We start from the raw sequence: 27,457 nt of genomic DNA on the forward strand, positions 1-27,457 counted from the left end.
CCTACACCCTATGACAACCAATTGTTCTTTGTCCGTGCATCTGTTCAGCTGCTCTGTAAGTCACACCAATGTTTTTTGCATGTTTTCTTTTGACCCATTTTTCAAGGAGCAGCTATATATTTTCTTCCTTTTTCTTCTTCTGTTAAAAGAATCCCCCCTGAAAATTTGTTGTGTGCCAGTATACTCTCTCCAACCTGCTCCTAAATTAGATAATACTCAGTAATTTTACTCCTTTGGTCTGTTTCAACAATACATCCTGCATTCACCTCAACTGTTTTTATTTAGCTTTCTTCCTCCTGCCAGTTGTGTTCACCTGTGAACTCTTAACTGCTTGGGCTGCAGATTCACAGGGACAGCAGCTCGAGTACGTGCCCTGTCAGCTGCCAGAGCCCAGGCAAAAAGTGGTGCAGCCTCCAAGTGCTTCAGCTGTGCAAATAGCAGATGACAGAGGCACAGTTTTTCAGGTGGAATCCCTCCTGATTAGACCTGACATTACATAACCTTCTACATGTTCAGGACTTTTAGAAGACTAACTTCCAGTTAGTTTTTTGTGGCCTGGAGGTTTGCAGGTTTGTATTACTCAGGATCACACCAGCCTCTCTGTAGTGGTAGGTGTAACATTTGATGCCTTCTAGTCTGATAAAAAAAGATTATTTTCATAATAGTTTACATGTATTTTAGTGTCTATGTTACTTGATTTCTAAATTCCCTTGGAAATCTTGTCTGAAGACAAGCGAGTCTTAGAAGCTTGTCCCTGCCTAGCAGTTTGCTCAGACAGCTTCTCTGCTGGTGTCTTAGTCACTATCATTATTTTGATAATTTGGGGAAAAATTTCTCTGAGATACATTTATGCATTATGAACTTATGCAGATGAACTGTGCAGGTTCTTTGCAACATGTATTTCTTAATAATGCTTTCTGTTCTGAGGTCTGAAAACTAACTAGATATCTTGTAGACTATTTCTAACATTTAGACTTTAAAATTCTTATTCATTTTTATATATTTAACTGTTTCTTCTTCAACTATTATTTAATCTTCCTTGTTTTTATTTGACATTTTATCTCTGTAGGTTAGGCCCTCTTTAAGTGCTATTAAAATCAGACTTCTGATTGCTGAAGGTTTTTTTTTCTTGAGTAATCTCTTGTTTCTTGCTAACTAATACTTTCTATTGCTATTCTGCTTAATTTTTATTTAAAGGTATATTTATTTTTTATCATCTAAGCTTCACTAGTTTCCATGCCAACTCTCATGGCTTTTAATTGTCTTATTTTTACTCCGAGGAGGTTTTTTTAGTAGCTGCAGAACCTTCTCAAAAGCCTCTTAAAAAAACGTCAACTTGTACATGGCCTTCTTTTTTAAGTTCTTCACAGTAAGTGCTGGTGGCTGGAGGCTGGATGAAGACTGATAGCTCTTGTAGTTTAAAAACACCTCAGAGATACCAGTGAAATGCTGGATTCTGAGAGACAAATCAGGGCAAAGCACTGCCACCCACAACACGCAGCAGCAACATTTCTGAAAAAAGTTTGATGGGCTCCAATTTCTCAACATCAAACAGGTTGCAATAACACTTAGGTAGTGAAAACCACCAACATCTAAAAGATTCCCAATGTCACTAGGGCTGTGTAATTATCTAATTAGATTTCATTACCTCCGATCATATTTAACGCTGCCAATTTGGGACAGTTTTCCTGAATGAGAGGCTCCTCATATGACAAATAAAGAGAGAAAACTTGTGATTCTCTTTTTGTGACTTTCTGCTCCCAGGGATTTTATCTCATGAGATGGCATGGAATTGTTCAGAAGTGTTTCTTCTTGCCCATTTCCATTTTAAACATATTTCTGTACAACTGATCAACCTTGTACAAGGTTGTACCACCACCGTGTTTTTGTTTTTGTCTCTGATTTCTTCAGCATTTAGTTCCATAATCCCGAACTTCCCATTTTCTAACTCAGCTCTACTTTCCACCCTATCTTATAACACACAAAGACATAAATTACTGATATTCTTTGGAAACCTTTTATGTATAAAAACTAAGTTTCTTAGTTTTGTCTAGCAGTTATCCATGCTATCCTAAGTTAAATAAATATTTTATAGTTTGGGTAGTTTTTTTTCCTGTGGCATGTTTTTTAGGAAATGGTATTACCTATCCATTTGATACAGTTGGTCTTTTTTTCAAACAGTTATGTTTACATTTAAAGCCTCCCTCTTTTGACCTCTCTGTGCATGGAACTCCACCACTTTCTATGTCAAGAAAGTAACTAAACTAAATTTACATTCAGTAAATAAACTTAATACTGAAGTATTAAGGGATTAACAGTAGTAACTTCCATGGACAATTGCATCTTTATACCTGCTCTCTCACTGACATTTAGGAGAGGAGAGTTCTCCATTTATATGCAGAAATTTATATATATGTTAATAATGTACATATATCTACATTTATACATAGATATACATACATATAAAAAATGAATTTAGTATTTCATATCCAAAAAGAAAACTGAAGGGGAGAAAAGCTCATGTCAATGGGCGTGTTTGGATCAAGGTAACAGACACAAAGGAGCCACTTAGAGACAAAAAGAAATGGAAATAATGAGGTCAAACTCTTCCTATAAATCTTCTGGTCTTTCTACATAGGCCTGTGGAAAAATGCAGCATGAAAATAACATGAGAGAAACAACCAGAGACCTTTTATTAAGTTCTTCCATTATCTAAAGTTGTGTGATTTTAAGGGCTTTTTCTTTATTTAACTTCAGTAGCCTGGTTGTTCTTTATTTTTTCATGAGCTAATGCAAGAGGGACATCAGTCTGTGCAGTTAAAAAAAAAAAAAGTGCATATAATTAGTGTGCACAAACTGAATACAAAGAGCATAAATAGAAAAGCACCTCTGTCATCAGGGACATAAGGATTCAGAAACACACTATAATGCTGAATAAACAAGGCCAGAGGTTTCACATCTAGTCCAGCTCTTTCCAAAAGCTGTTGCTTTTCAAAGATAAAAAAGAAAGCTAATCTGTGGCCATCATCACAAGTTCTGCAGCAGTTAATGAGTTTAAATTAGATTTAAAAACAAGTCTGGTGCATGTACCCTTTGCTCTCTATATATTTTAACTCCTATATTTAAGTGATAGAAAGCAATTACTGTTTTACTTTAATTTGCAAATACCATTTCTCAGAATATATTTTAGGCCTATGAAAGATTTCCAGCATGTAGTGTGAATATCAGAATTTACCATTTACTGCATACCAGAATTGCTACTGAATATCAACATGATGTGGATACCAGGATGTGATGGTCCCATTTTTCATCTGAAGTGTGCAGACAAGTATCAATCAGCTCTAGCATTTGGATATACCAGTTTATACTTTCTTTTATTTACTTTGTGCATCTCAAAGATGGACTGAGATTAACAGATATTAACAATAGTTTGAATTTTGTTTTCTTCTCCTAAAAGAGTTAATTTTGTTTTTTGGACTTCTGTTTGGTAGTATAACTCTGAAAGTAAAAACTACTTTCTGTTTATGTTAGAAGAGGCCCTTTCAAGAACTACATGGGGAACATCCTCATCTGTAACTTTATCAGGTTTATCTATGTTGAGGGTTCTTTCATCTTCCTTTGTGGAACATTCAGTCCTGGGTGTTCCTCATAAAGGAATAAATGTTTCCTGTTTTCAGTATGACTCTGTATTGACTTGCTTGTTGTACTTCTTAGAGAGGCAGTTACTTCAGATTTGTTTGTTACACTTTAATTAATTTATAACTGTAAGTTTTGTGTGATGGGTACAGTAATAGCAACATTATAGTGTGTTTTGATGCTGTCCTGAAAGTGTGAGATAAGACAGGTATGTACCTGTAATAGATAAATTGAATTTTATTCTTGGATTCCTCTAATGCTGGGATTCCTGACAGCCAGTAAAAACTGAGCTTGTTTTCAATGTGGAATAGGTTTGTGGAGTAGTTTCTTATGATTGTCTGAAATTCCCATTGGATTCTACAGGGAATGTCTTCAGGATATTATACTACACACAGACTAGATTTAAAGCTTAGAGAGAAGACTTAATTAGTTTTAAGATCCCACATGACTTTATTGTAGGATTAGAAGTCTGAGTGCTCCTGTATTTTTTTGATAACGGTTATTTACATCAACTCACACAAGCCACCAGCACAGCTTAGAAGACCCAGATAAGAAGTTGCCAGGAACTCCTCCTCCAGCATGTGCCCTCTTTTTACACCCAGTAATCTTTCACCAGCTTTTTACACATGCACCTTTTGCACATTTCTTCCCTCACACTGTTAACTCTCTCCCCCAACACCTGCATTTTCATTTTCCCTCCTCAATTTTTCTTTTTTAAAACATTTCTTCTCCTGTCCTTCCCCCACAACCCCTGAATTATATTCTCATCTCAGGAGGACAAAGAATCAAGTTGCTTCCTCACCTGGTTCCTTTTTGTCATCTGTTTTTCTGGCTTCCCACGAGAAGACGAAAGGGAGCTGCTGGTTGGGTAATTGCCATCCACTGGAACCAGTAAGGCACAGTACGCTGACAATTGGAGCAAGTAAGAGTCAGCCTGGAGAGGAAACAAGCTCTAGTGGTTGGGGACAGCATGGAAGCTATTGCTTTTTGTTTGCACACACATTTTAAATAAACTGCTCTTCACAGTGGCCAACGATTCATACCCCTTGCTAAACCCCAGATGGGGGAAACCTTTCTTTCTCAGCATCGAGCACCTTTGAGTGTCTACATTTCTGGATGATTCACATAAAACATTTTAAGAAAAAATTGATCTTCTTTGAGAAGCTGCTGCTCACATCATTGAACTGCTGGTCCTGGCACACTGGTTGTAGTAGTGCACCCCAAATTTGAAGTGTAACACACCACTGCTCATTTTTGCACATGCAAAAAGAAAGCCTGCAGCTTCCTAGCCGTTACTTCAGAGACAAATAAACAGGGAAGGATCCAAGTTACACTTGTGGCTCCTTGTAGGTAATTTACCTTTCACCTCAGCTGAGAGAAAAAAAGAGTCACATGCAAACCTTTCTAGGCCTTTTATAGGTAACTGTTCTTCACACAAAACCTAAATTCACTGTGCATTGCAGATTACTACATATAAATTTAGTTGTATCCTTGTGTTCTGGTTTTCGGTTGGAGCTGACCTCTTCTTTTCCCAAGCCATTCTTGGGAGTCAGCCTTATGCACAGAACTCATCTGAACTTTCAGTGTTTTTCCAGAAATCACCTGAACATTTCCTAACTCAGGATGACCATGCCTCAGGGTAAGCTGGCACCAAGGCTTCACCATCTGATAAAAATCCAATGGAAACATGACTTCAGGACAGCAACAGAAAAATAAGTTTTCTGAGAGTTGAGTTCAACAGTTATATATATTGGAGCTGTTATTGTTACAACTTCATTTAATAATTTTGTGATAAAGCTGGATTTTCTGTATTCTTGTGTTTTTCTTCAAAATTTGACACTCAGGGCAGTGGGAAACCAACCCTATCTGGCTTTTTATGCTGTGATACAACAACAGCTATTTCTAGGTTTGCTGAGAACATACACAAAAGAGACCAGCAAGATTTTATGACCTTTTTGTAGAACTGTGAAATAAATAGAAGTATTGTGTTTTATTTATACAATATTCCGTTAAAAAACAAGAAACATTTTATTTAATTTCATTCTCCACCATGTGGATTTAATTAGCAATTAAATAGTACAGATGTGAATATACAGTGATGAATCAACTGTGGAATTTGAGATAAATGTCAGCTGGAATTTGTAAAGTATTATGTCGGCTTAGCTCTGACTTATTCCATTAGGAACAATAGGGTGGAAAGCCTTATCCTAAATTATAAATAAATAAGCAAACAAACAAACAAAACTATGTCTATTTCCATACAGTCCTCTCAAAACCACTTGTGGAAAGATCCTGTCTAAGAATATTCCCTGAAGAGAGAAATTCAGCATAGGTAGGAAAGTGATGTTTATTTTGTCAGATAACAGGAATTACTCCACCTGATTGTTTGCACCTCAACTCTCCAAGGGTCCTGCAGGAACTGACAAGGGCTGGTAAGAGCTACTGCTGATCCTAACTCCTTATGCCACAACATTTCTTCTTCACTGAGCTCCCCAGTGCACCAGCTTTTCAGCTCTCCAGTCTGAAGTAACAAAGGATTGACTGTAGGGTCACTGCAATCCTAAATAACAAACCACAAAACAAAAATACAAAGGACAAATGTTTGCTACTCTTTATTCACTTTATGAATACTGCATACATAGTATAAAAAAGCCCCAAACAAATACTTGTAATATCAGTCTGTAATTCTTGGGTCCCTGCTGGAGAATACCAGGAAGGGTGGTTTTGTGTTGATTTTTTAAAGGATCTAGCACTATAGTAGCCCATACTGCTGATCTTTCTTGCTTCCAAATAAAGAAGTCTAGATAAAGATTCTCATCTTACAGCTTGGGAAAAAAAAAAAGAAAGGCAAGTGAAGGAACAAATGCCTTTTCTTAACATTTAGTGTTCAGTTCCACCACCAGTTTATATAGACAGAGCTTCATTCCTGCGACCACATGAATGAAGCTCACCATCAGATTTAATGGCAAATACAATTTAATGGGAAATACAAAGCTGCTGTGAAAATGAGAAAACTATTTACTTTGTACAATGAACAAAGCCAAAGTTGTTCTACCAGTTGCACAGGCAATGAAGCATTTGCAGTATGAATTTATATCCATGGAGTCCTTTGACTAGGAGAACTGTTTGCATGTGTTACAAAACAGGAGTTACAAGATATTCCAAACTTTTCAATTCAAGTTCTTATTTAGTACAGGACCATGAATTCAGAAATCTGAGTTTTATGCTACCACTAAAAGGCAAAAAAACTTTGTGGGTTTTGGCTACGAACACTTCTTTTTCCCCAGTTTTCTACTCTATACCTACACCCTCTTCTCTCTTGCTTGATGCTTGACAGCTTTGCTTTTGAGGCAGTGTCTTAACCGTATGACTTAAGTAGCTTGCATTCAATTGTTTATTTTAATGTAATGGTCTACCTTTATCCTTATTTATTGTGATGCCTTTTAAAGTATTACTTTATTAAAATGCAATATTAATGAAAAATGTAGGTATTTTAATTTACCTAACTATTATAGTAATACTGTTTTCCATCCTATGGAATAATTTCTTTATCCACAATAGGAGCTGTTGGTGCTTCTGTGCAGCGCTGGCATAAATTCAGTTACTGTTTGTTGTAGTACCTTTGTGAGAGCCACAGGCAGTTCAGGAGACTGTTCAATACATGACTCTTAAAAGGACCTCACCTGAAGAAGTTATCCTTCTGATTACACTGCTCTGCTGTAAGAAGAAACTAGTAAAAAACAGAACTGTGGAGTAAGACAGATATGACTGACAAACAAGGACGTGCAAGTATATAGGCACCAGAGCCCTTGGCTAGTCGAGACAGGTAAGGTGACATACATGACCTACCTTCCTTGGGATTTGTTCCTGAGAAACTGGTTAAATTTACCTACAGTAGCTATTCTGAAACATAGGTAACCTAAGGGATCAGGAGAAAAATATACAATCAGGCTGAGACATTCGAATTACTGAAGAGGAAGTTTGGCATTTAGAATATTCAAACTCCACTTGCTTACATGTTCTTAGCAATCTGGTAAAAAATTCTGCTGTGAAAAACAATGCAACTAGGTCAGTTCAGTGGATGATTGCAATGCTGCAGTGATTGTTAGCAATAATTCAAACTTCTGTTTTTAAATTAAGGGATGAACTGGACATAACTTTGCTTCATCCATTTCTAAGTATTTTTCCTATAATTTCAATGTTTACCTGATAGTGCAGTGTTTTATTATGCATCTGGAAATCACATACATTTTAAAGAACTGTGAAACAAAAAACAACCACAATAACTCAGAAAGTTCTTTCTTTTAAAGGGTTGTTTGTGTCAGGGTTCCAATTTCACTAAAAGGAAGGACTACTTTAATTCCATGTGTACAGAGACATTGTCTCCAACTACACTTAACAAATACAGCCTAATAAATTTAAAGAACCAAACATCAGTAGAAGCTAATCTTACAATAGAGACCAGTTCTCTACTACTGAAATTTTCATGTAACTAATTTGCCTAGAACAAAATTGGTCCACATACAAAATAAAATGGGTAAATGTAATTCTAAGCTGAGCAAACACTGTCCTTTTTATTCAGTTCCAGTTGTAGTGGTCTCTTGGTGCTAAATCATAATGTGATCTCTCTTCCTCTTCACGTCCACAATCTAGTGGCAGACCATAATTGTAATCAACTGTTACAACTGGTAATCTTTTACTTTGTTCCATGTTTCTGGTAGTTTCACCCTGAAAAGGCTTTCTTTCATAGTCTATTGAACTATCTTCTTGGTGCATGGATGAAGATGAGTGCATTGTTCGTGAGGAGTATGGTGCAAATCTGTTTTTTCCTCTATTAAATTCCTCTGAGGGATGCATTCTCCTATTGTCTTCAGGACAATTCGGTCGATTACTGTAAGAACAAATATGAACAGTGAAATTCTTAGAAATAAAACAGTTGATTTACTGTTGATGGCCACCACTAGAAATTAACTGTGTCTAACATTGGAAGAACAATTCAAAACCTCATTCTTGTTTTTACCCCCTGAAATGAAAATCCTCTCTATGGATGTTGCAAACTTGTTTGTATTAATTTTCTAATTCTAGTGATTAAAATTACAGCTCTTTACAGTAAGTAATTCTACTAGAGGCAGTTTTGTTTCAAGTGCTGTTTACAATTAAAATTACCTGTTTACTGAGGATATCTTTACCTAGGGGATGTTTTTTCCTAAGTCCATGTTTTCATTTTTGTGTATAATATGTAACAATAGCTCTCTAGTACATAGTCTCAACAGGCAATAATATACTTAGGAAAATATTTTAATTATTAATTTTTCTGCAATAGAAGACTCACTCTCCTACAAAATACATGTGGAAGGATCTAAAAATGTATATACATTAGGTTAGGGTGGTTTTTAGGTAGTCCTGGCAGAGTCGCCAGAAACTCATGGCTTTTGGGACTACCTAAAACAGAAGCCAGAAAAATTAAGAGAATAAAAAGTGGTAATATTTATTGAAGGGCCTTCAGGTACATTTAGGGCAGACGAAGGCCCCCCCAGGGGCTACACCCAAAAAATGAATGATGGGTCATGGGTTTTCATACTTTTATAAGTTTGGTCCATTTGCATACTGGGGGTTAATCTTCCAGTTACAGCTTCGGCTAATTAAGTCATTTACCCCAAGTTTGCTCCACCCCCAACTCACTTTTGTTTTCATTTCTGGGGGCCTGAGACAGTAAGGTGCCCTTGATTACCAGGCCTAGAGAGGAATTGTTTCGTTTGACCAAAATGGGAAAACAGTAGCTAACACTCTATGTGGATTTTAGAGTTATACACTAAAGAATTGCAGGATTACAAATATATGAAAAATATAAAAGCTAAAATCCTAAGGCATCAATAGATATATTGGCTTCAATTCTCTTTACTCTCAAATACCTTCCTTACTTGGTAAAGTAAGTGGTGTATAAACCCAGTTCAAAACAATCTTTAAAACTTTTAAATCTCCCTAACTGAACCATAGATTCACTTAGACTGGAAAGGATCTCTAGAAATACCTAAGGCCACCTCAAACTAAGTCTCATTAGATGAGTTTGTACAGGGGCTATGTCCATTCTTAAAGAATGTGGGATGGTGGCTCTGGGCAACCCATTTCAGTGTCTGAGCATCCTGCACAGTACAACTTCTTAGCTCGTTGTACACAGCACCTAAGATTTAAGTATAGCATCTGTGTTTTGCTTTTTTGCTTACTGGTAGTTGATTTTCATATTATGTAGTTCATTAGCTTGAACTGTGCTTGTAATGTCAACGATTGTATCAGGGATTCACACAATAATCACACTCAAAACTCAGTATTAATGGACCACAAATTAGTCACATTATTTGCTCAGTGCTTGGATTCAATGGGTTAAACTGCATTTAAGCAAAAATATTAACACAGATTTTTATGCTGTGCAGTTAATTTATATTTTTTAGCTAGGAAACTGGGGGAGTAACACTACAATGGTAAGTCAGAAAACAATGTATGCTATCTGATGCTTACCTGTAATTTCTGTTAAAGTCATCATTATCAGACCCATAATCTCTGTGAAGTGAAGGAGATGAGGAGAAATGAGGTTCTGGTATATTTTCATGGGAAGAAAAGGTTCTGAAAAAAACCAAGAGAATTGCATGTTAAGAAGACTGCCAACAGTTTTAAGACTTGGAAAAAAAATACACATCAAATGAAATAAACATATTTCTTCTTTTAATAAAACTTAAAATTTTAATAAAAACGGTAATAACTGTATTAATACCTCAAAATCATATGCTTCATTTTAATAACGTCCTCTGTTTTAGTGTACAATGGAAGAAATTAAATCAAACTTAACTAGTCCAATAAATCTGAAATACATTCTGAAATATTAAAAATATTTTGAAATATGTCAGAACCCAACAGGTTTACTAGTAAGTGATACATGTATTTGTGAGATTATAATTCAAGTTCTGAAGCAAACAGATTTCTAACAAATTATTAACTCAAGGAATAAACAAAGGCAAATCAAACTTCCTTGTAGCATTCCCATTTATCTGTGTTTGGCTGACGGGATAAATAACATTTAATATCCTCTTCTGCCCAGAGGACAGCTTTTTAAGTGTAAGTTTCTATACAAAACAAAGTGGGACAAGAGTTCTGTTTCAAGCTGACTAAAAGGTAAAGGAAACACATACTTTAAAAAAGCACAACCTTCTAATTTAGGAAACATTGGCTTTCGAAGCTGCAACACTCCAGCTTACAGCAAACTCTTCCGTAAGTCAAACCGAGAAAAGTTAATGAACTGATCATTTATATATTAAAAGGATGATTGATTTTAAAATAATTCACTTTTAAAAATACTTAATTTGCAATTTAAGTTAAAACTGGTGAGGTTTACACTTTTATTCTGTAATTCTGTTCTTACAGCTCAAGGATGCTTTTACCTGTCTGAACACCATTCACGTGGCAAGTCATTGTGACCTGGATGATCACGAAAAGGTCTTGGCCTTTGTCCATGCCCTTTATTACCATAATCAAAATCTTTTAATTGAGTCTGTTCCTGTAAGCCATCATAAGGCTGAGAGTTATGAAAAGGTCTGCACCGTTGTCCAGGACCTTTATTATCATAATCTTTCAGTTGCATCTCTGTTTTTAAGTCATTGCGAGGCTGGTGATCATTAAAAGGTCTCAACCTCTGCCCCTGACCCCTCTTAACAAATTCAAAATCTCCCAATTGCATCTGTGTCTGCAAGTCATCATGTGACGCATAGTCATGGAAGGATCTTAGTCTTTGGCCAGGACCTCTGCTGGCAGAATCCAATTCTTTTAACTGCATTTGAGTCTGAAATTCATCACGAGATTGGTGGTCATGGAACAGTTTTCGTCTCTGGCCACGGCCCCTGCTACCGAAATCAAAACCCTTTGACTGCCTGTCTTCCTGCAAATCATTAGGAGATGGATGATCAGGAAAAGATCTCTGCCTTTGTTCATGGCCTCTGCTGAAGTCAAGAGACTGTCTGTCTGCTTGCAAATCATCATGAAACTGGTGTCCATGAAAAGGTCTCAAACTTTGTCCATGTCCCTTGTTACTGAAGTCTAGGTCCTTCAGCTGCGTGTCTTCTTGATAATCATCATAAAACTGGTGATCAGTAAAGGTTCTTTGTCTTTGTTCTGGTCCCCTGTTGTAGTCCCAATTTCTCATCTGCACTGATGTTCTCAATTCATCCTGAGTTTGATGGTCATGAAATGGTCTTCGTCTTTGTCCAGGACCCTTATTAATGAAGTCAAAATCGCGCAACTGCATCTGTCCTTGCAAGTCATTGTGAGGGTGGTCATCATAAATTCTTAATCTTTTCCCAGACCTGTTAAGAAGTATTGAGTATCATACTTAGAAGTGCTACAAGTCATTAATGAAAACAATTCCTTTTTAACCAAGAATTTATATGAAAGACATTGCAAGTATGAAGGTATCAAAACTACTAATAATCCAAACTGTATGTAAGATTATAAAACCTTCAGTGTTAAAGCAGAAGCTGTTACAAACATTCAATTGTAATTCTATAGTACTTGTAAACAAGCAAAAACAGTGATTCAAAATTAATTAAAAATAACTGCAGATTATTGTAGAATAATAAAGAAGGACAGGCAAAGTAAAACCGAATTTTCCTAAGTGAACTAATTACTTACAGACTTTTAACAGCACACATTCCCTTTCTTTCCCTTATCTTGTCACTGTTTTGTCAAATTCTGTAAATACATTTTACATGAGTAGGCTACATTAATAAAATCTCTTTGGGGTATCTATAGTATTTTCAGTAAGAAGCAATTTTTTTCCCTTGTGGTCGTTTTTTTTTGGTTTTGTTTTTAATTCCATGTTTCAGCCTATTACTCTTTAAAATCTTCATTTGGGAACCTCGCTACAGATCCTTCCATTGCATGTGGTGGTGGGATAATATCTTCATCTGCATCCCATACATCCATTCCAAGGTTACTAAGAGCGAAAAAAACCATCTCACATAAGCTTCCTTTTTTAAAACATACTATTGACAGAGAAAAAACCCACCCCCTTAAAATTCTTCAGTTCTGAATGACAGAAATTTTATGTTAAGTAAAACTTACAGACAACTTAGAAAATGTTGATCTTGTAAATTTATTTTAAAAATCTGACATGAGTCTAACTTAATCCTGCACAGACTATGAAACAATGATAGGAGCAAAACAAAGGGCCTTCATAATCTAAAAAGAAACAAATCACTCAGATATTAATTTTAAAATCAATTTATTGCTCCAAGGCATCATTGGCACAAATACCTTAGGATGATGTAAAGGTTGGCTGCTCTTAGGAAAAGGTGATGATAAGCATAACATTCTTAAACATCAGGAATACAACTACTATGAACAGAGGGGACGAGAAAAATCTTCCATGTTCCCGTGGTTTTTTATTCTTAAAATCGTTCTACTATTTTTTTTAATATCTTGTTCTACAGTGCCAACAACAGCAGGCAGATCACACAGCTTATAAAGACATCTCTGCAGTGACTTCTTTCAGCCTCTGAGAGAACGCACTCAATACACTCGTCACAGTATGATAAAAGCACAACAGCGTTCAGTAGTAGTTGTCAGATTGAAAGAGCTTTCGAACCACATACATTGAAAAGATGAACAAAGTACACTGCACTTCATGTTATTCATCTGAGAATACACAAACAACTACACATATATTTACAATCTATGTGTAGTTTCATATTAAAGGTTTAAGAGGGAATAATTTTGGCTTAGGACTGGAAGTGAACTTTTAAAAAATGCTAGGAGACACACTGGAAAATCTTAAGCATGCAACTAAAAGCTTTTGTTTACCTTCGCATCGGTTGTGTCCGGAGATCCGTGAGATACACAAGGCCATCCATGCGATGACCTCTGGCATCGCCAAAAGCTAAAACAAAACCCATATAGTCTAATGAAATGTGCTCAAAATGAGCCAAGAAAATGTGAAAGGCAAGTTTCTGTTCCCCATGAGATGCTGAATTTGAAAAAATTCCAACTTGGTATTAAGTATTTCAGCAAACTGGCATCATTGCAGCATTTTTTTTTAAAAACCCTGAAACTAGAAGTGGTAGCAAACTATGACTGAAAACTCTATCAAGAAAAAAAAAAAAAAATTAAGCAGCTAAAACATACTCCTCCTATGCTGTCAATTTGCTATTGCTCAAGTCCTGCCTGGAATAGAATCAACAGTCAGATAAAATCTTCTACATAAGCCAGCACATGAAATTACTGAAAAGATACTAAAATAGAATTGTAGTATTTGTGAGTTTTTAGTAATTGTGAAGTACAACCTGACATGTGCCTTAGTTCTAACTATATACATACCTTGAATTGCTGCCTCTGGATCCCAGCCTTCAACATCTATAAGATACCTGAAGAAAAACATGACTATATTATTGTCCCAAAGGGAATACAGAGTAATATAAGGATGCTACTTTTTTGTGAACAATGATTTCTGTTTTCATACAGCCTTACCTACATATAAGGTAGCCAGTTCTATTAATTCCATTAGTACAGTGAACGCCAATGAGTTTCTCTATCAAAAAAGGAAAGAGTCTTTAATAGTTCAGAAAGTGAAATTAATAGAAAGTTAACACAATACAAGAAAAAAAAATCCCTGCCTTTCTAGCAAGGTCATGATAAATAATGCTTGCTATTTACAAATTCTACTGTCACGCCTGTAAAACAGACACATCCAGATGAGACATATGTCCTCTCTATGCTGGATCTCTAGCAGCTGTTAGATCACTACTTCCAAACTTGTGACGGCTGAGATTGACTCTGCAGAATGTAGAAAAAAAAAAAGACTGATGCCAGGTAAAGCACCTGGCCTCAGCCACTGCAGTAACAGGAGAAAAAGAATAAAATATGCGTTTGAAAGCAAATCTCAACAAGCATATGTAGAACTGAGGAACTCAACTAACACATAATGCACCTAGAAGTATGAAATGCCTAGGAGTATAAAATACATGGAGAAAAAAAGGACCAGTAATCTTTACAGAAATATTTTCTTTTTAAAAAAGATTATACTAATTGGCCAAAGGCTAAAAAGCAGAATAACTTACTATTGCTAGGGTGTTTCAAATGACAGATTTCCAACAGAAATAGGGAAACTCTAATACAATCATGCAAGGCACTGGTAAACCCCAACCAGAGTATTTATATTCATATTGAAATGTAATGAAAAAAAATCAATTTCAATATGTATAGAAAGGGTGGCATACTATGATGGTCATAAAAGAAGGAAGCTTGTCTTATTTAGTCTGTAAAACCAAATCTGAGATGCTGAATGTAATAGTGGGGACAGAGAACAACGATACTTAAGGGGCAAAGCTGGTATAAGAATAAATGTATAACTGATTAAGAGTTTTAATCTAGATTTTAGAAGAAAAATTATCATCATCAGAAGAAAAAAGTTTTGGCAGAGGCAGTACTCACAGACGGTCTTTGAAACAGGATGTTGATAAACTTTTGAATTACATAAAATATAACTGAGACAAAATATAACTGTTTGCCACAGATCAGGACAATCAAATTGCCACGTAAGTTCATTACAAGTTGATGTCCTAACAACTCAAACACTAAAAAAAACCCCCCTTCTTGGGAAGTATTTGTAAAAAGAATCCTGAAATATTTATTTATCATTTATATCTTACATTTTATATATTTATTTATATATTATATTTATTTATATAATTTATATATTAGAGGGATAATCTAAAATGGAGGCCAAATTATGAGGAGTAAAGTTCTCCCAAGTCAGAAGTTACATAGGCTCTGCCAAAATGCTCTTACGAGCTGTAACTGCAGGTCAACATCCAGTAACAAATCAAGAACTGATTCTCTCAAGATCAGATTCAGATACAGACTATTCTTTATCACACAATAAAGCAACAGATCAAAACCAGCAGAACACTAATAATCACCAGGTAATTTCCTTAAGCCCAAAAAGAGCAAAGGAAGAATTTACAAACTAACTTCCTGAGCAAGGACAAAGGCTTTTTCTTATACTTTTTAATTTTCCCAGTAGTTCTAATTCAGGCTCTCATACCTGAAATTTAGGTCAGAACTTTTTCACAAAACACTTGACCACCCACAGCAAGACCCTGTTATGCTTTGCAGTAAAACCTGTACGCACTTGGACAATTACTATCACTATTTTCTCAAAGAGAATGCCAAAGGAACCACAGCAAATATCATGAAAAGGCCTGAAAGAATGGTCCACCATTATTGGATAAACAAACAAGTAACAGCTGCCTACAAAGAATCGCTACCAAAAGAAGTGAGAACTTAAAAGCTACAAACACACTGTGGCAAAATACACACTAATTTATTTTCACAAAAAAGCACCTTATCCAATCTTAGCAAAAACTGTCCTGTTGCACAGGCACTGAAACAGCAGCACAGCCACACTGTGGAAACACTGACACTGGGTCTGTAATCAGATTTTCAAGAATTGTTCAGATCTGAGGGCAATAATGGACTCATAAGTCAAAAAAACACTACGTCAGACTAAATGGACTGAAACTGCTGACACATATCAGTGCCCAGTGCCATCAGAGACCCAGTGCTATTTAAAACATCCATCAAGGGCTGGCAGCTACAACACTCAGCTGATGGTAAACAATTTGGGTCAGACAGATGAAGGCCTTGTTGCAGTTACTTTGACACGTAACACAAATGTAACACTATTGGGAAGGGCATTTAAGTTAGCAGTCATTTTTAAAAAAATATGTTTTGTTTGAAAAAAAAGATACGTAGTGGTTCGCATACTGGATCTTATTATGCTAATAAAGTGGAAAGTGCTGTAGAAAGTCTGAGATCCCTGGCGTCATAAATTTTATTGAATATTGAAATTAGTAAATGCACAGTTAGTACTGAAATAAGTTTTTGGTGAGGGATTTTCTTTTACATCCTAGGATGCTGATATTTACCATTTCCTGCATTTTCCCAAAGGAATTTTCTGACCCACTTTTTGAACTGTAGGATAGTAGCATTATCAGGGACTTCAAGTCCAACAGTATAAAGTTTCTTATACTGCACACTTTTAGGTAAATCCTAACAACAAAAAGAAAAAAAACAATGGTAAAAATTACTGAAGTCTTGCAACAATGAGAAACCTTAAGCAGTACCTAACATAATGACAATGTAAACCAGTAGTTCAAATCCCGAATAAAAACTGAAAACAATCTTGACACAATTGTATACAGATACGCTCTCAGAAACTACCAGTAACAATTCTACATTAAAGACCATCTCAAACAAGGTTCCTACATAAGATTTATTTATCCCTGCTAATAAGGCTTCACATTAACTAAGGGAGCTGATTCTTGTCATTCCATTCTAACCCATTTTACAATCATTATCAGTATTTGTCCCTCCTATCCACAACATATAATCACATATTCACTCCCTTAATGCTTAGAGCCCATGTGCATTCAAAGATTTGCGTTGTTATAACACTGCCATTTATTCTCCTTTTCAACAGGAGGCTGATTAATCACAATTGTTTGGACCATACAGCTAAAAATTTTTAAATTGATAAAGTAGTTTAAAAATGTAGACCTTCTTAGTGGATTCCACTGAGGATCAATAAAAAGAACCACCTAGGAATAAATGAGAATATCTTCAGGACACAGGGTGTAACTATTCTGCATCTTTTGTGCAGTGCCTGGCACTGAAGTCTTTGTCCATTACTGAGTTAGCATAACACAAACAAGCCACAAATGTAACTAGCTGGGAGAATGAGTTAATTCCTCTGTGATAAAACATTTATTTTCTATTGGAGACACAAAATTAGTCTAGATGGCTTATGTGTCTATTCCAATCCAAGGTAAGCAAATCTGTAATTTTAAAACGTAAGTTGCAGTAACTATTTACATTTTTATTAGGCTTTTGTTACCTTAACTTCATAGTATCGTGTGGTATATGTTAAATCAATAATTAATCCAAGCTCCACATTTAGGGCTTTCATTGCAGCAATTAAGTCTTTTGGTGTAAATTTCTGGGTTGGGGTAAGCCTCTGGTTAATTGCCTACAAAGAAAATGGAAAAGAAATATTTTCTTTTTATGTTCTAATAACAAGACATTTGTAATATTCATCTGTTTCAATTAGTACTAGGAAACATCAATATTTAAAAGGGAGAGTTTAATTATCAGAACCACATCCATATATTATACAGGTAAGAGTAACCAAAAAGAAAGCAAAAATTTATGTATTCCTATTCAGATGAAAATGCAAGACAATGTGAGCATTTCTGCCTGTAAAATGTTAAAAAACATTATTAAAATGAGCTCTGATTTGATAGACACAAAAATTCTGAAAAATGCAGCATGTATGTACTGATTTTTATGTAACTAAAGACACTAAAAAGCAAAACACTACAGTCTACTTCCCCCAAACAAATTTTGTCCTGCACAGTAACTCAAAACTAAAAGTGTATTTCACATAAAATATTAGAAGTTGTGATACAAGAGTTCATTTCTAAAGGTTTGACTTTCTTCCCACAAATGTTATGCAGACATTTTTATCCCTGCTTCATCTCTTGACAGTGTACTTGCATGTCATTTAGCACTGGGAAATATTAAATAAGACTAAATATCGTGACTAAGAAAGCTGCGTGTTGGTGGATAATGAATAATTCATTTCATTTGACAAACAGCGAGAAAAATGTTTACTCACCCTATTGTAGCTGTGTTTTTTGAAATGTGTTCTTCACTTTAGGTATGAAAATGCCTCACATACTCAAGACTGGATTTTCTCTGAATAGTGCACTTGTCCATTGTGAGAGCCTTTTGACACAGGCTCAGCCAGAACCAATAAAGACAGTGGCAAAAGATGCAGCAGCCTCAACCACCTGTCAGTTCCTTCATCAACAAGAAATTCAAGCAGACTGGACTCAGAACTATTGGAAAGGAAGGCAGCCACAGACCACATACTTCTTAGAACCACAGATGCTATAGGGTAACTAACCATTCCTGGTTTTGACTGTACAGATTATAATGTAAAATACTAGCAAGCTCTTGTCTCAAGTCCGGAAACAGAGACAGGAAACCAAAGTAAAGAATAAACAGCAGGGCAGTCATATCAAAGCTGGTATGTGATTAGGAAGCTTGAGCTGAAAGGAGGAGGATAGAAAGCATGTAATAAAAGTATTCAGTCCTATGTATTTCAGACACCAGTGCACTGCTGAAAAAAGTGGAGGTTGTAGAAGTTTAAACAAAATGAACATGAGTCAGTTAGGTCACTGCTACTCAGCAGTAACTCTTAGTAAAATCTGAAACTGAACTTAACAACTTTGAGGTGACAAAGATGAATCTGCAAAAGGTCTACAGTAGAATATTAAAGAATTTTTACTATGTGACATGACACAAACTGAGGAGGAATGTAATTTACAAAAATAAGGTATCTCCAAATGTATTGTTTGATTGAGTAGACAGTTAAATCTGTTACGAAACACTATGGTTCGAAAGGCTCATTGGAATTTTCTGAAAAACTCCTGCTGAGTATTCAGTAGTTTAGGTGTTTAATAGGGCTTTGAGAACGTGAGAATCAATTCTAAAAATCCTCCTAATGGCACGGGAAAGAACTTGCCCAATTCTTACTACACTACAGTGCTACTGCTAGCATTATAATGGTGATGTGAAAGGAGAGACAGAAAATCCTTCCAAGTAAACATATGATCTTTACTAACAGCACATCTTCTAAGACAATAACCCTTCTATCTTCAAATACTGAAAGTGTGTTTTCTCCCTTTGGGCAAAATCACCAATTGTCAATTTCCCAATACATAGCAAAGAAGTAAACTGCTGCATATTTAAGAGGTCTGTTCCACCAATTTAATAAATAATAGGACTTCTGACAAACTATAACCAATCAGATCTTCAGCATTTTCACACAGATTTACTGACCACCTCTGCAAAAACATCGCAGTCTAGCCAGTTACACATTTTATGTGTATTCTGCCACAAACTCTATCACCTTCAAGCACATGGTCTCTGGCAGACTTGTCATTTCTCTGTCTTGCATAGTTGAGACTGAACAAACTGAGGGGATAGAAATGATACAGATTTTGCATATTTGGGTATCAGACTTTATGTCTGGCCAAAACAGCTTCCCAGAACAGAGATCTGTGCCCCAGGGAGATCAGTAGGACAGGAAACGAGCAACATGCTGATGTGGAGTAGTCTTTGTGACAAGAGCAAGGAAGCCAGTTATAAATCTACTGGATTTTATATTCACAGCTTGATTTGTTGACCGGCAGTCTTGGTGGAAAGGCACACAACTGCTGTACAATCCATCCACATCTTGGAGAACATGACCAATGTTAAGCATGAGAGCCTTGGTGTCCAAGGAACCAAACCATCATCCTAAAGCTGTAAAAGCAGCTGCAGGAAGCAAATCCTGCAAGCATTTCACTTCAGTCATTGCTAATAAAACTGAACTGAATGGTGACTGAAAACATAGTGGGTACTAATATACCCAAAGAACCAAATTTTTTATGTATGAATACTAGAGAGCAATCTGTAGACAAAAGCTTAGACAGAACATTTCCCTTTAACTGCTATGGTTACATCAAGCCACTGTATTTTAAAAATGCTTAGAAACTTTTATTTCCTCTGTATCTAAAGCAAGGACTTGTAGAAGTTAATTTATGCAGCACTTGTCCTATTAGCCCTTCTGTATAAATTAACACTTATTTGCCCAGTGCCTCCAAAAAGGCATAGGCACCAAAGAACTCAACAGTCTCAACAAGACAACCTCCACATCTTTTAGAATCGAAGAATTTAAAGATTTCACTCAGTGTATATAATATCTTAGGATGGCTCTTCATGTTAGTAAGACTCTAAAGGAAATACTAATAAAAATACTTTACAATTAATTAATTATTACTTTTAATTAATAGAAGAAATCTATGAAGACTTCTTTTTTAGCTATACTATATTCCACCAGATCACTGAAGCTTTTTGCTTATGAAATTGGCAATCTGGATCTGTAATTTTAAAAGTTCTGCAGTGGCTGGTATTCTTCAATGAGTGCTTAATTTCCATAAAATTATACTTTGGCTTACATTGCCTGGATTGTTATTCATATCATTACCCCTTCCATATGATTTTCTTAAAACAGCCATGAAAAGATGTTAAATAAGATTATGAATTTAGGCCACTTAACAGTGATCAAATGAATTATGCTGATTGATTAGAAGCTTGATTATTTGTAAAGATAAATAAAGAGAGTAACATCAAATATAAACAAAAATAAGAAAAATATAGAATATTATTTTTAAAAGCCAGATGGCTGAAAGGGCTAAATCTGAAAAAACTGTTTTTTAAAAAACTTTCTTGAAATTTGCATGTATAGTCATGCTATTCTTCATTACTTGAGCAGTTTATCTAATACAGCCAATTTGCAGTTACTTTATTATACATACCCCTTTTAAAGGTACTTTGAACGCAATAAATCTTGTTCCTGGTATAGGCTGTCCAACTGGTGTCAAACTCCGCCATCTGTAAGGAAAGAAATATTAATTTTTAAATATTTTCAAGTTACATGATTCAACAGAAGACACCCGCAGTACCAAGCACATAAAACTTGCTGTTAACATACAGTTAAATCTGCAATTATTCCATGAAGTGGTTTCAAAGTATCACCAGGACATTTGAAAAGAGTCTTCTTCCTTCCTCTTCTTCAACTTCCAAGAAATTCCTCTCCTCAAAATGGCAGGATAACATATACAAACAAGTAGCACCAATTTAAAGCAAAGCAGATGTGTACGGTTCAACAGGTTAAAATGTACTGTTGTAGTTGGTGGACATTTTTCAACCTGACTGAATCAAACACCTTAAAAAAGCTGCCACAGGCACACATCAATCATTTAGTTGACAATGAAATGCGAAGTTTACTTCCATTAGCAATACAAATCATCTGTATTTTCCAAAAATGTTTCCTTTGTAATATGCTTCTTTTTCAAAGAAACACTCTTGATTGAACTTTCTCTCAACATTTTGAAAAATACAGAGGATATTCCATCACACCAAAACCTAGCACAAATCACCAATATGAAGACTTGTTACAACACTCAAAACACTTGCAATTCTAAAACCACAAAGAACTGGTATGCACAAGTTCTACACTGTACTGAAAAAGCTCTTGATCTATAATATTTCAGAGATTTCAATTTTTTAAAAAGCATGAAAAGCATTATCTGAAGAGGAAAACAAGTTCATCAGCAGATCAATTTTACCTTCAAAGAGGTAACTTACTAAATATAGAACTATTAATTTTTCTTCTTCTGCAAGTGCAAATTATCTCTATGACCTACCAAGGTGCAGCTGAATGACTTAAAATCTACACAGGCTTTTTGCATTTTTGGCTAATACCTCAACTATTAAAATACAAAACATTTCCACTAGATTCTTTAACAATGGTGTCCATTCCCTTGCAATTTTCTGAATTAATGCTTAAATACTCCCTTTGAAGGGAGCAGCCAACAGCTTCTAGATTCCTTTCTGGTGTTCATCAAACTACACCATTTATGAAATAAACATAATACTAGATTTTAAAATATTCTAACCACTGAGTACTTTGCTTTGTTCGCAATTCCCGTATTGGACCGTAACAAAAACTAGAAGTTGGCTGGGAAAATTCTCAATGAAACACCTATATTTGTCATAGTATATAAATAACAACATCAACATTCACAGATGCTTGAAACTAACAACGGAAACACAAAGCACGGTGACCAAAGTGTATTTGATATTAACCAATCATGTAACAATCTACTACATCCATGTATTTAACACTAATTTATCTCTGTAATCTTCATCATGGGGCAAAGAACAGATCAAGGCTCACAGTGTAGACATATAGGTGCTTAGTTTAATGGACAACAAATGAAGCAACATAGGAGTAATAACTCATCATTAGGAAGGCTGTTGCAAACAGCTGGTCTGTAGAAGACATACAAGGTGAGCAGGTGTAAGGGCAAGCTAGAGATGAGATCACTGAGAGCTGTTTCAAATAAAACCTTTTACTAAATGATAGATTTTTGCAGGACTTTGTATCTCCTAACTGCAACGAGGGAACAGAAACAGTCCTCTGCAAGTAAATAACATGTATTATCTAAGTGTTACAATGATAGTCTTCCCAAGTGAATTTTCAAGTTTGTAAACTTTGGAGTCTGGTAGCTTTATGCTTGCTGTAAAATATGGAAACAAAAATCTGAGACTATGTTCCATTTACTTCTATATAAGAGATGTAAATTTTACGTGAATCCATTAAGATCAGAAATTCAGTGCTGTTTTAGCCTGCTTTCTCTTGGAAAACTATGAGTGGAAATAAACCATAATTATCATAGGAGTGTTTAGAAGTGAAAAAGAGATGATCAAAAAAGGGCTTTAAATCTTATTTTAATTAGCAATGTAAAAAAGGCTTTGCAAAAATTCTGAACTTTTTTTCATATTAGGGGATTGACAGAACAATATCCCAGGATTACCCAGTTTGTTGTCAGACGTTAATAAACTTGGGTTTTTATTCTCTTGTATTTAAAGCCATTTAAATCCTCCCAGAAAAAAAATCTGCACAATCAGCAAGAAACTCAAAAGCTGCTGACAGCTCTATGGTAGAAAATGAGCAGAAGTCACTTTTCATCAAAAATATAAAGGGTATGTGTTCCATGTTATCTTTAAAATGGTATTTAAAAAGGAAACTTCAGCATACTGCTGGAGAACTAAAAATAAAACCAGCAGATTGAAATTAACCAAAGATTAGCTAAGGAAATAAATTCAGATTTGTTCTGTTGTCAACAAAGGAACATGGTTGGCAATCAAAAATGGCCTGGACTAAGGAAAGTCAAACTCTTAAGAGAGTAAGTATAGATAAAGGCAGAAATTATCAAAGACGAGCTGCAGGTGGTCACATAAACAGGAATTACAGGAGCAAAGACTTAACTAAGCATTTTAACAAGTAAGAATGAGACTTGTGACACGTGATTTGTACCCTGCTTGAACTTAAGTGGAAGGAAGAAAGGCAGGAGTCAAAGGTGTTATCACAAGACTTGGCACCATCATCATCCCCGTACCAGTGACTAAGAGCTAACAGAGGCTTGAATGAAAAACAAGCGGGCATGAAGTTGCTGATTATGGATTACATCCACCTGAATATTTTATCTGCTTTGGTTAAAACTTTTATTAGAGCCAGATGTGGAACACACGTTTTTTTCATAACTTAGTTTAACACTACTATTAAGGTCATATGGAAGCTTTAATTTCCATTAAAATTTTCTGGTTTAGAACTGATTCAGAGTAAGATTTACTTCAACAACTACTGAAATACTGTCACCTCTATTGTTTAGAAAATACTACATGGAACCTCTTCTTTTTTTTTGGCTACTGATACTGCATGATATACATGCAGCCTTATTTTCCAAGTGACTTCCATACCTCTTTAGACACCAGATTCAAAACTGGTAAGAAACACTAATACAAATAAAGTATCACCCTTCTCTCCCACTCATCGTTGAACATGTACAATCCCTTATGCTACAGTATTTAATATTCCTGTCTAAATGAAAATGCTGATGCTTTAAGTCTGGACAGGAAAAATTCAATTAAAGAAGCATATTTACAGTGCATAGGCAAAAATAATTCAGCTTTGCCCTTCAAACAAAAAAATCCCACTCAGTATTATTTTATACTATTCAAGGGAAACATGCCAGAAGGTGACATTTCTGCAGATGCTTTTCAGAACTGAACTGGACTTTATGTAATTATACCCATGGCAGGATTTTGGATGCTGAAGCACAAATGTGTACTAATCTGTAAAAACATCAGAGTATTTTATGACAGAGAACTCTCTGGTTCTCCACTAAAACATCATAATGTAAAACTACTGAAGGATAAAACCATTTGAGACGCCATGAAGAATCAGAACTTGACTCCATGTGGAAACTGCAGTGCAAGGGGTCACTTGAATCCCTCTTTTACACTGCTATCTCCTTTTGCTACAAAATTACTTCACCAGCACTACCTTGTAGGTTTGAGACCTCAATGGACACTGTACACTATAGCTGTGCTTCAAGACATTACTGGGAAAATAGAGAAATACTCTTTATCATAGAATGGCTTGGGTTGGAATAAGCCTTAAGCATCATCTAGTTCCAACTCTCCTGCCACAGGCAAGGACACCTTCCATGAAACCAGGTTGCTCAAAGACCCATCCAATCCAGCCTTGAAAACATTTGCAGGGAAAGGCACCCAGAACTTCTCTGGGCAACCCATTCCTGTGCATCACCATCCTTACAGTGAAAAATTTCTTCTTTACATCTAATGTAAACCTCTTCCAGTTTAAAGTCATTACCCCTTGTCCTAAAACAAAGTTCACCATTTCTTGTTTAGTTGCCCTATTCCTACTTACTAACTTCACCAAAACCTCCAGTTTAGTGTATCACTTGTATTAGCATAATGAAATTTGGATTAAAAGTGTTAAGAATTGATGCACTAACAGAAAGACAATCTTAAAAGATGCCTATGTATAGTGTCACTTTCCTTATCTCTTGCTGTACCGTTAGACCGAAAGAGTTACTGGTAGATGTACTGCTTTACAACATGGTGATTGAGGTTGTACTTCCACAGTCTGCACCGTCTGGACTTGTCCTTATGCTGCAGTGTACCATACTCTCACTTCTGCCAGCAACTGTTTCTGGGGCCACTAAATTGCACGTGCAGGATCATAGATTCAAATTAGTTTTCCTTAAGTCCCTTCCAGGGACTTCTGTTTTTCTGGCTTACTGAATTGACAGTGAAGAACAACGGCTGTGCAAGCAAAAGGGTGACATCCGTATCCTGCTGCATGAGCCTGAGGGGCTGACAAGGCCTTAAACTTCTTTACTGCCAAATCTCCATTCCTGTGGATGTCTAGCTTGATTTCTCAGCAGTATAAAAATTAAGTATCTGGAGGAGTTGAAAGGACTTCAGTATCAGGCTCTTTGTCAGAAGGCAATACCAACTTTTTAACCAAGTATTTGACAGTAGCTGTTTCTGTCCTTGAAAGGTATTAGCTTCCAATTGTAGAAGTCAAAAGTACAGTCCACTGATTATTCCATACTTAAGAAATCCACATAGCCTGAAAGCTTCTCTAGTTCAAATGCAGGGGGTGGGATAAGAATGGAGAAATGAGCACCTGATTCTCAAAGTTGTAGTAACAATTTCCAAGGATGAAGAAAACAAGGAGAGGTAGTTCTTTTTGGATTTCTGAATCACTACTTACGAAACCAACCCACTTTAGCTCACTTTTATCCAACATTTAACTGAAATTTCATCAAAATTTTCAGAGAAAGACATACTTAAAACAGCTTTTTTTTTAAAGTTTTATTCTAATTTTAATCCCTGAGTTTGTCAGCTAGTAAAAAAACTTCAGCTTCTTTGTTTTTTAAATTCTGTTCATCTTTTGTTTCTACTTACTGCGTTTAGACCAACAAATATTACAGGAATGCATGTTTTTTTGTATCTTATTGCTCCTCCTAAGAATGCTCTTCCTAAACCTACTTAACACTTCTGCTGAAACCAGCATAACGTAATTATTTCCTCAAATAGTGTATAAACTGCAAGTTATTGCCCCATTACAGTGTGCCTTTATATCTCAGCATACCTTCCTATCCAAAAAGTTTGTATTGATGTCATCAGCAACACATGGGTTAAAACTCTTGACTTGGCCTTCTTTTTTTGTGCTTTATTAGAGCTGAAGAATAGAACTTTATCTGTTTTAAATTATGTCATTCTGTGGTCCACATATGTACTCCCAATCAAGTCATCAGAAAGCCTGTATCGTGCATTTGGGTTAATTTGGGATTATTTTTACTGATACAACATTTCTGTTGTCCTCTTGTTAGAAACAAAAACATGGGATTTTTCTGGATCTGAATTCACAAAAATATTCTTTGATCTTATGCATGCAACCACCTGCTTCCATCTTATGAACTCTTCCTCCATTCCTAGTAGCAAACATGTGAGAAGTCAGAAGTATAGACTACTCTCCCATTTCTCCAAAAACATACACTTGGGGGTAAAAAGATTAGGAAGAAGGAACTGTGTGCGGTTGATGAAGGAGAAGTGTTCACAGACAGGTTGGAGCATTATACTCACCTGGGGGATGAGTGGCTGGGCTGTTCCTGTCTTGGAGAAAATACCTACCTTACCTGTCTGTAGGTGGTGAAGATGCTTGAGGCAAGAAAACGCCTGGGGCAGTCAGTGCCCCTTCTCTGTGGGATGCCCGCTCCTGCCTCTTGCTTAGTGAGGGATACTTACCCATCAGGGATAGTATTCTTCTTTACCATGCTGAAAGCAGGAGCAGGCAGAGCAGGAGGCAGCGGTGAAAGTGGGCACTGCAGCAAAGGAGAGAGAACCGCGCGGTTAACACGGTGCTAATCTCTTTCTCCATCAGTGGGCCTTTTCACAGGGCTGAGTCTCAAGTAAAACAAATCAAGCAGCCATCTGGGGCTTGAAGTTCTGCATCTTGCAAGTTAGCCTATTTCTCCACTGCTACAGCATGACAAGAGGGAAAGACAACTCACCTCTCCTCTCCAGGTGACCACAAAACAGAGAGAGGAGAGGCGGCGGATTTCTCTCTAACTCTGGCAGCAGCGCTGCAGGCACGAAGATCTTCCTGGCAGTCCCTTCTGTCCCACTCCTGCGGCTCGAGCGGTCTATTCCGCCCTTGCGCTCCCAGTTAGAACACGTCTCAAGGAGAAGAACCTCCGGGCAGCTGCAAGAGGCGAGGCCGGCACCTCAG

At 36.1% G+C, this 27,457-nt stretch overlaps 1 protein-coding gene across 1 annotated transcript in view; it reads right to left on the bottom strand.

Annotated features, from left to right (window-relative positions):
• Positions 1-6,222: 6,222 nt before the first annotated feature.
• Positions 6,223-27,457, bottom strand: part of LOC103624521 — a 22,161-nt gene continuing 926 nt past the window's right edge. The window contains exons 2-12 of the mRNA XM_017725864.1: positions 27,240-27,387; positions 21,102-21,177; positions 17,573-17,704; positions 16,605-16,728; positions 14,146-14,206; positions 13,996-14,042; positions 13,483-13,558; positions 12,515-12,616; positions 11,070-11,987; positions 10,153-10,257; positions 6,223-8,527 (exon numbers count right to left, since the gene is read on the bottom strand). Coding sequence (XP_017581353.1) covers positions 8,215-8,527; positions 10,153-10,257; positions 11,070-11,987; positions 12,515-12,616; positions 13,483-13,558; positions 13,996-14,042; positions 14,146-14,206; positions 16,605-16,728; positions 17,573-17,704; positions 21,102-21,177; positions 27,240-27,387 — 2,102 coding nt within the window. The 3' untranslated portion in view covers positions 6,223-8,214. The remainder of the gene's footprint in view (positions 8,528-10,152; positions 10,258-11,069; positions 11,988-12,514; positions 12,617-13,482; positions 13,559-13,995; positions 14,043-14,145; positions 14,207-16,604; positions 16,729-17,572; positions 17,705-21,101; positions 21,178-27,239; positions 27,388-27,457) is intronic.

The sequence above is a fragment of the Corvus brachyrhynchos genome, unplaced genomic scaffold, assembly GCF_000691975.1.
Source record: "Corvus brachyrhynchos isolate BGI_N302 unplaced genomic scaffold, ASM69197v1 scaffold61, whole genome shotgun sequence".
Taxonomy (NCBI): domain Eukaryota; kingdom Metazoa; phylum Chordata; class Aves; order Passeriformes; family Corvidae; genus Corvus; species Corvus brachyrhynchos.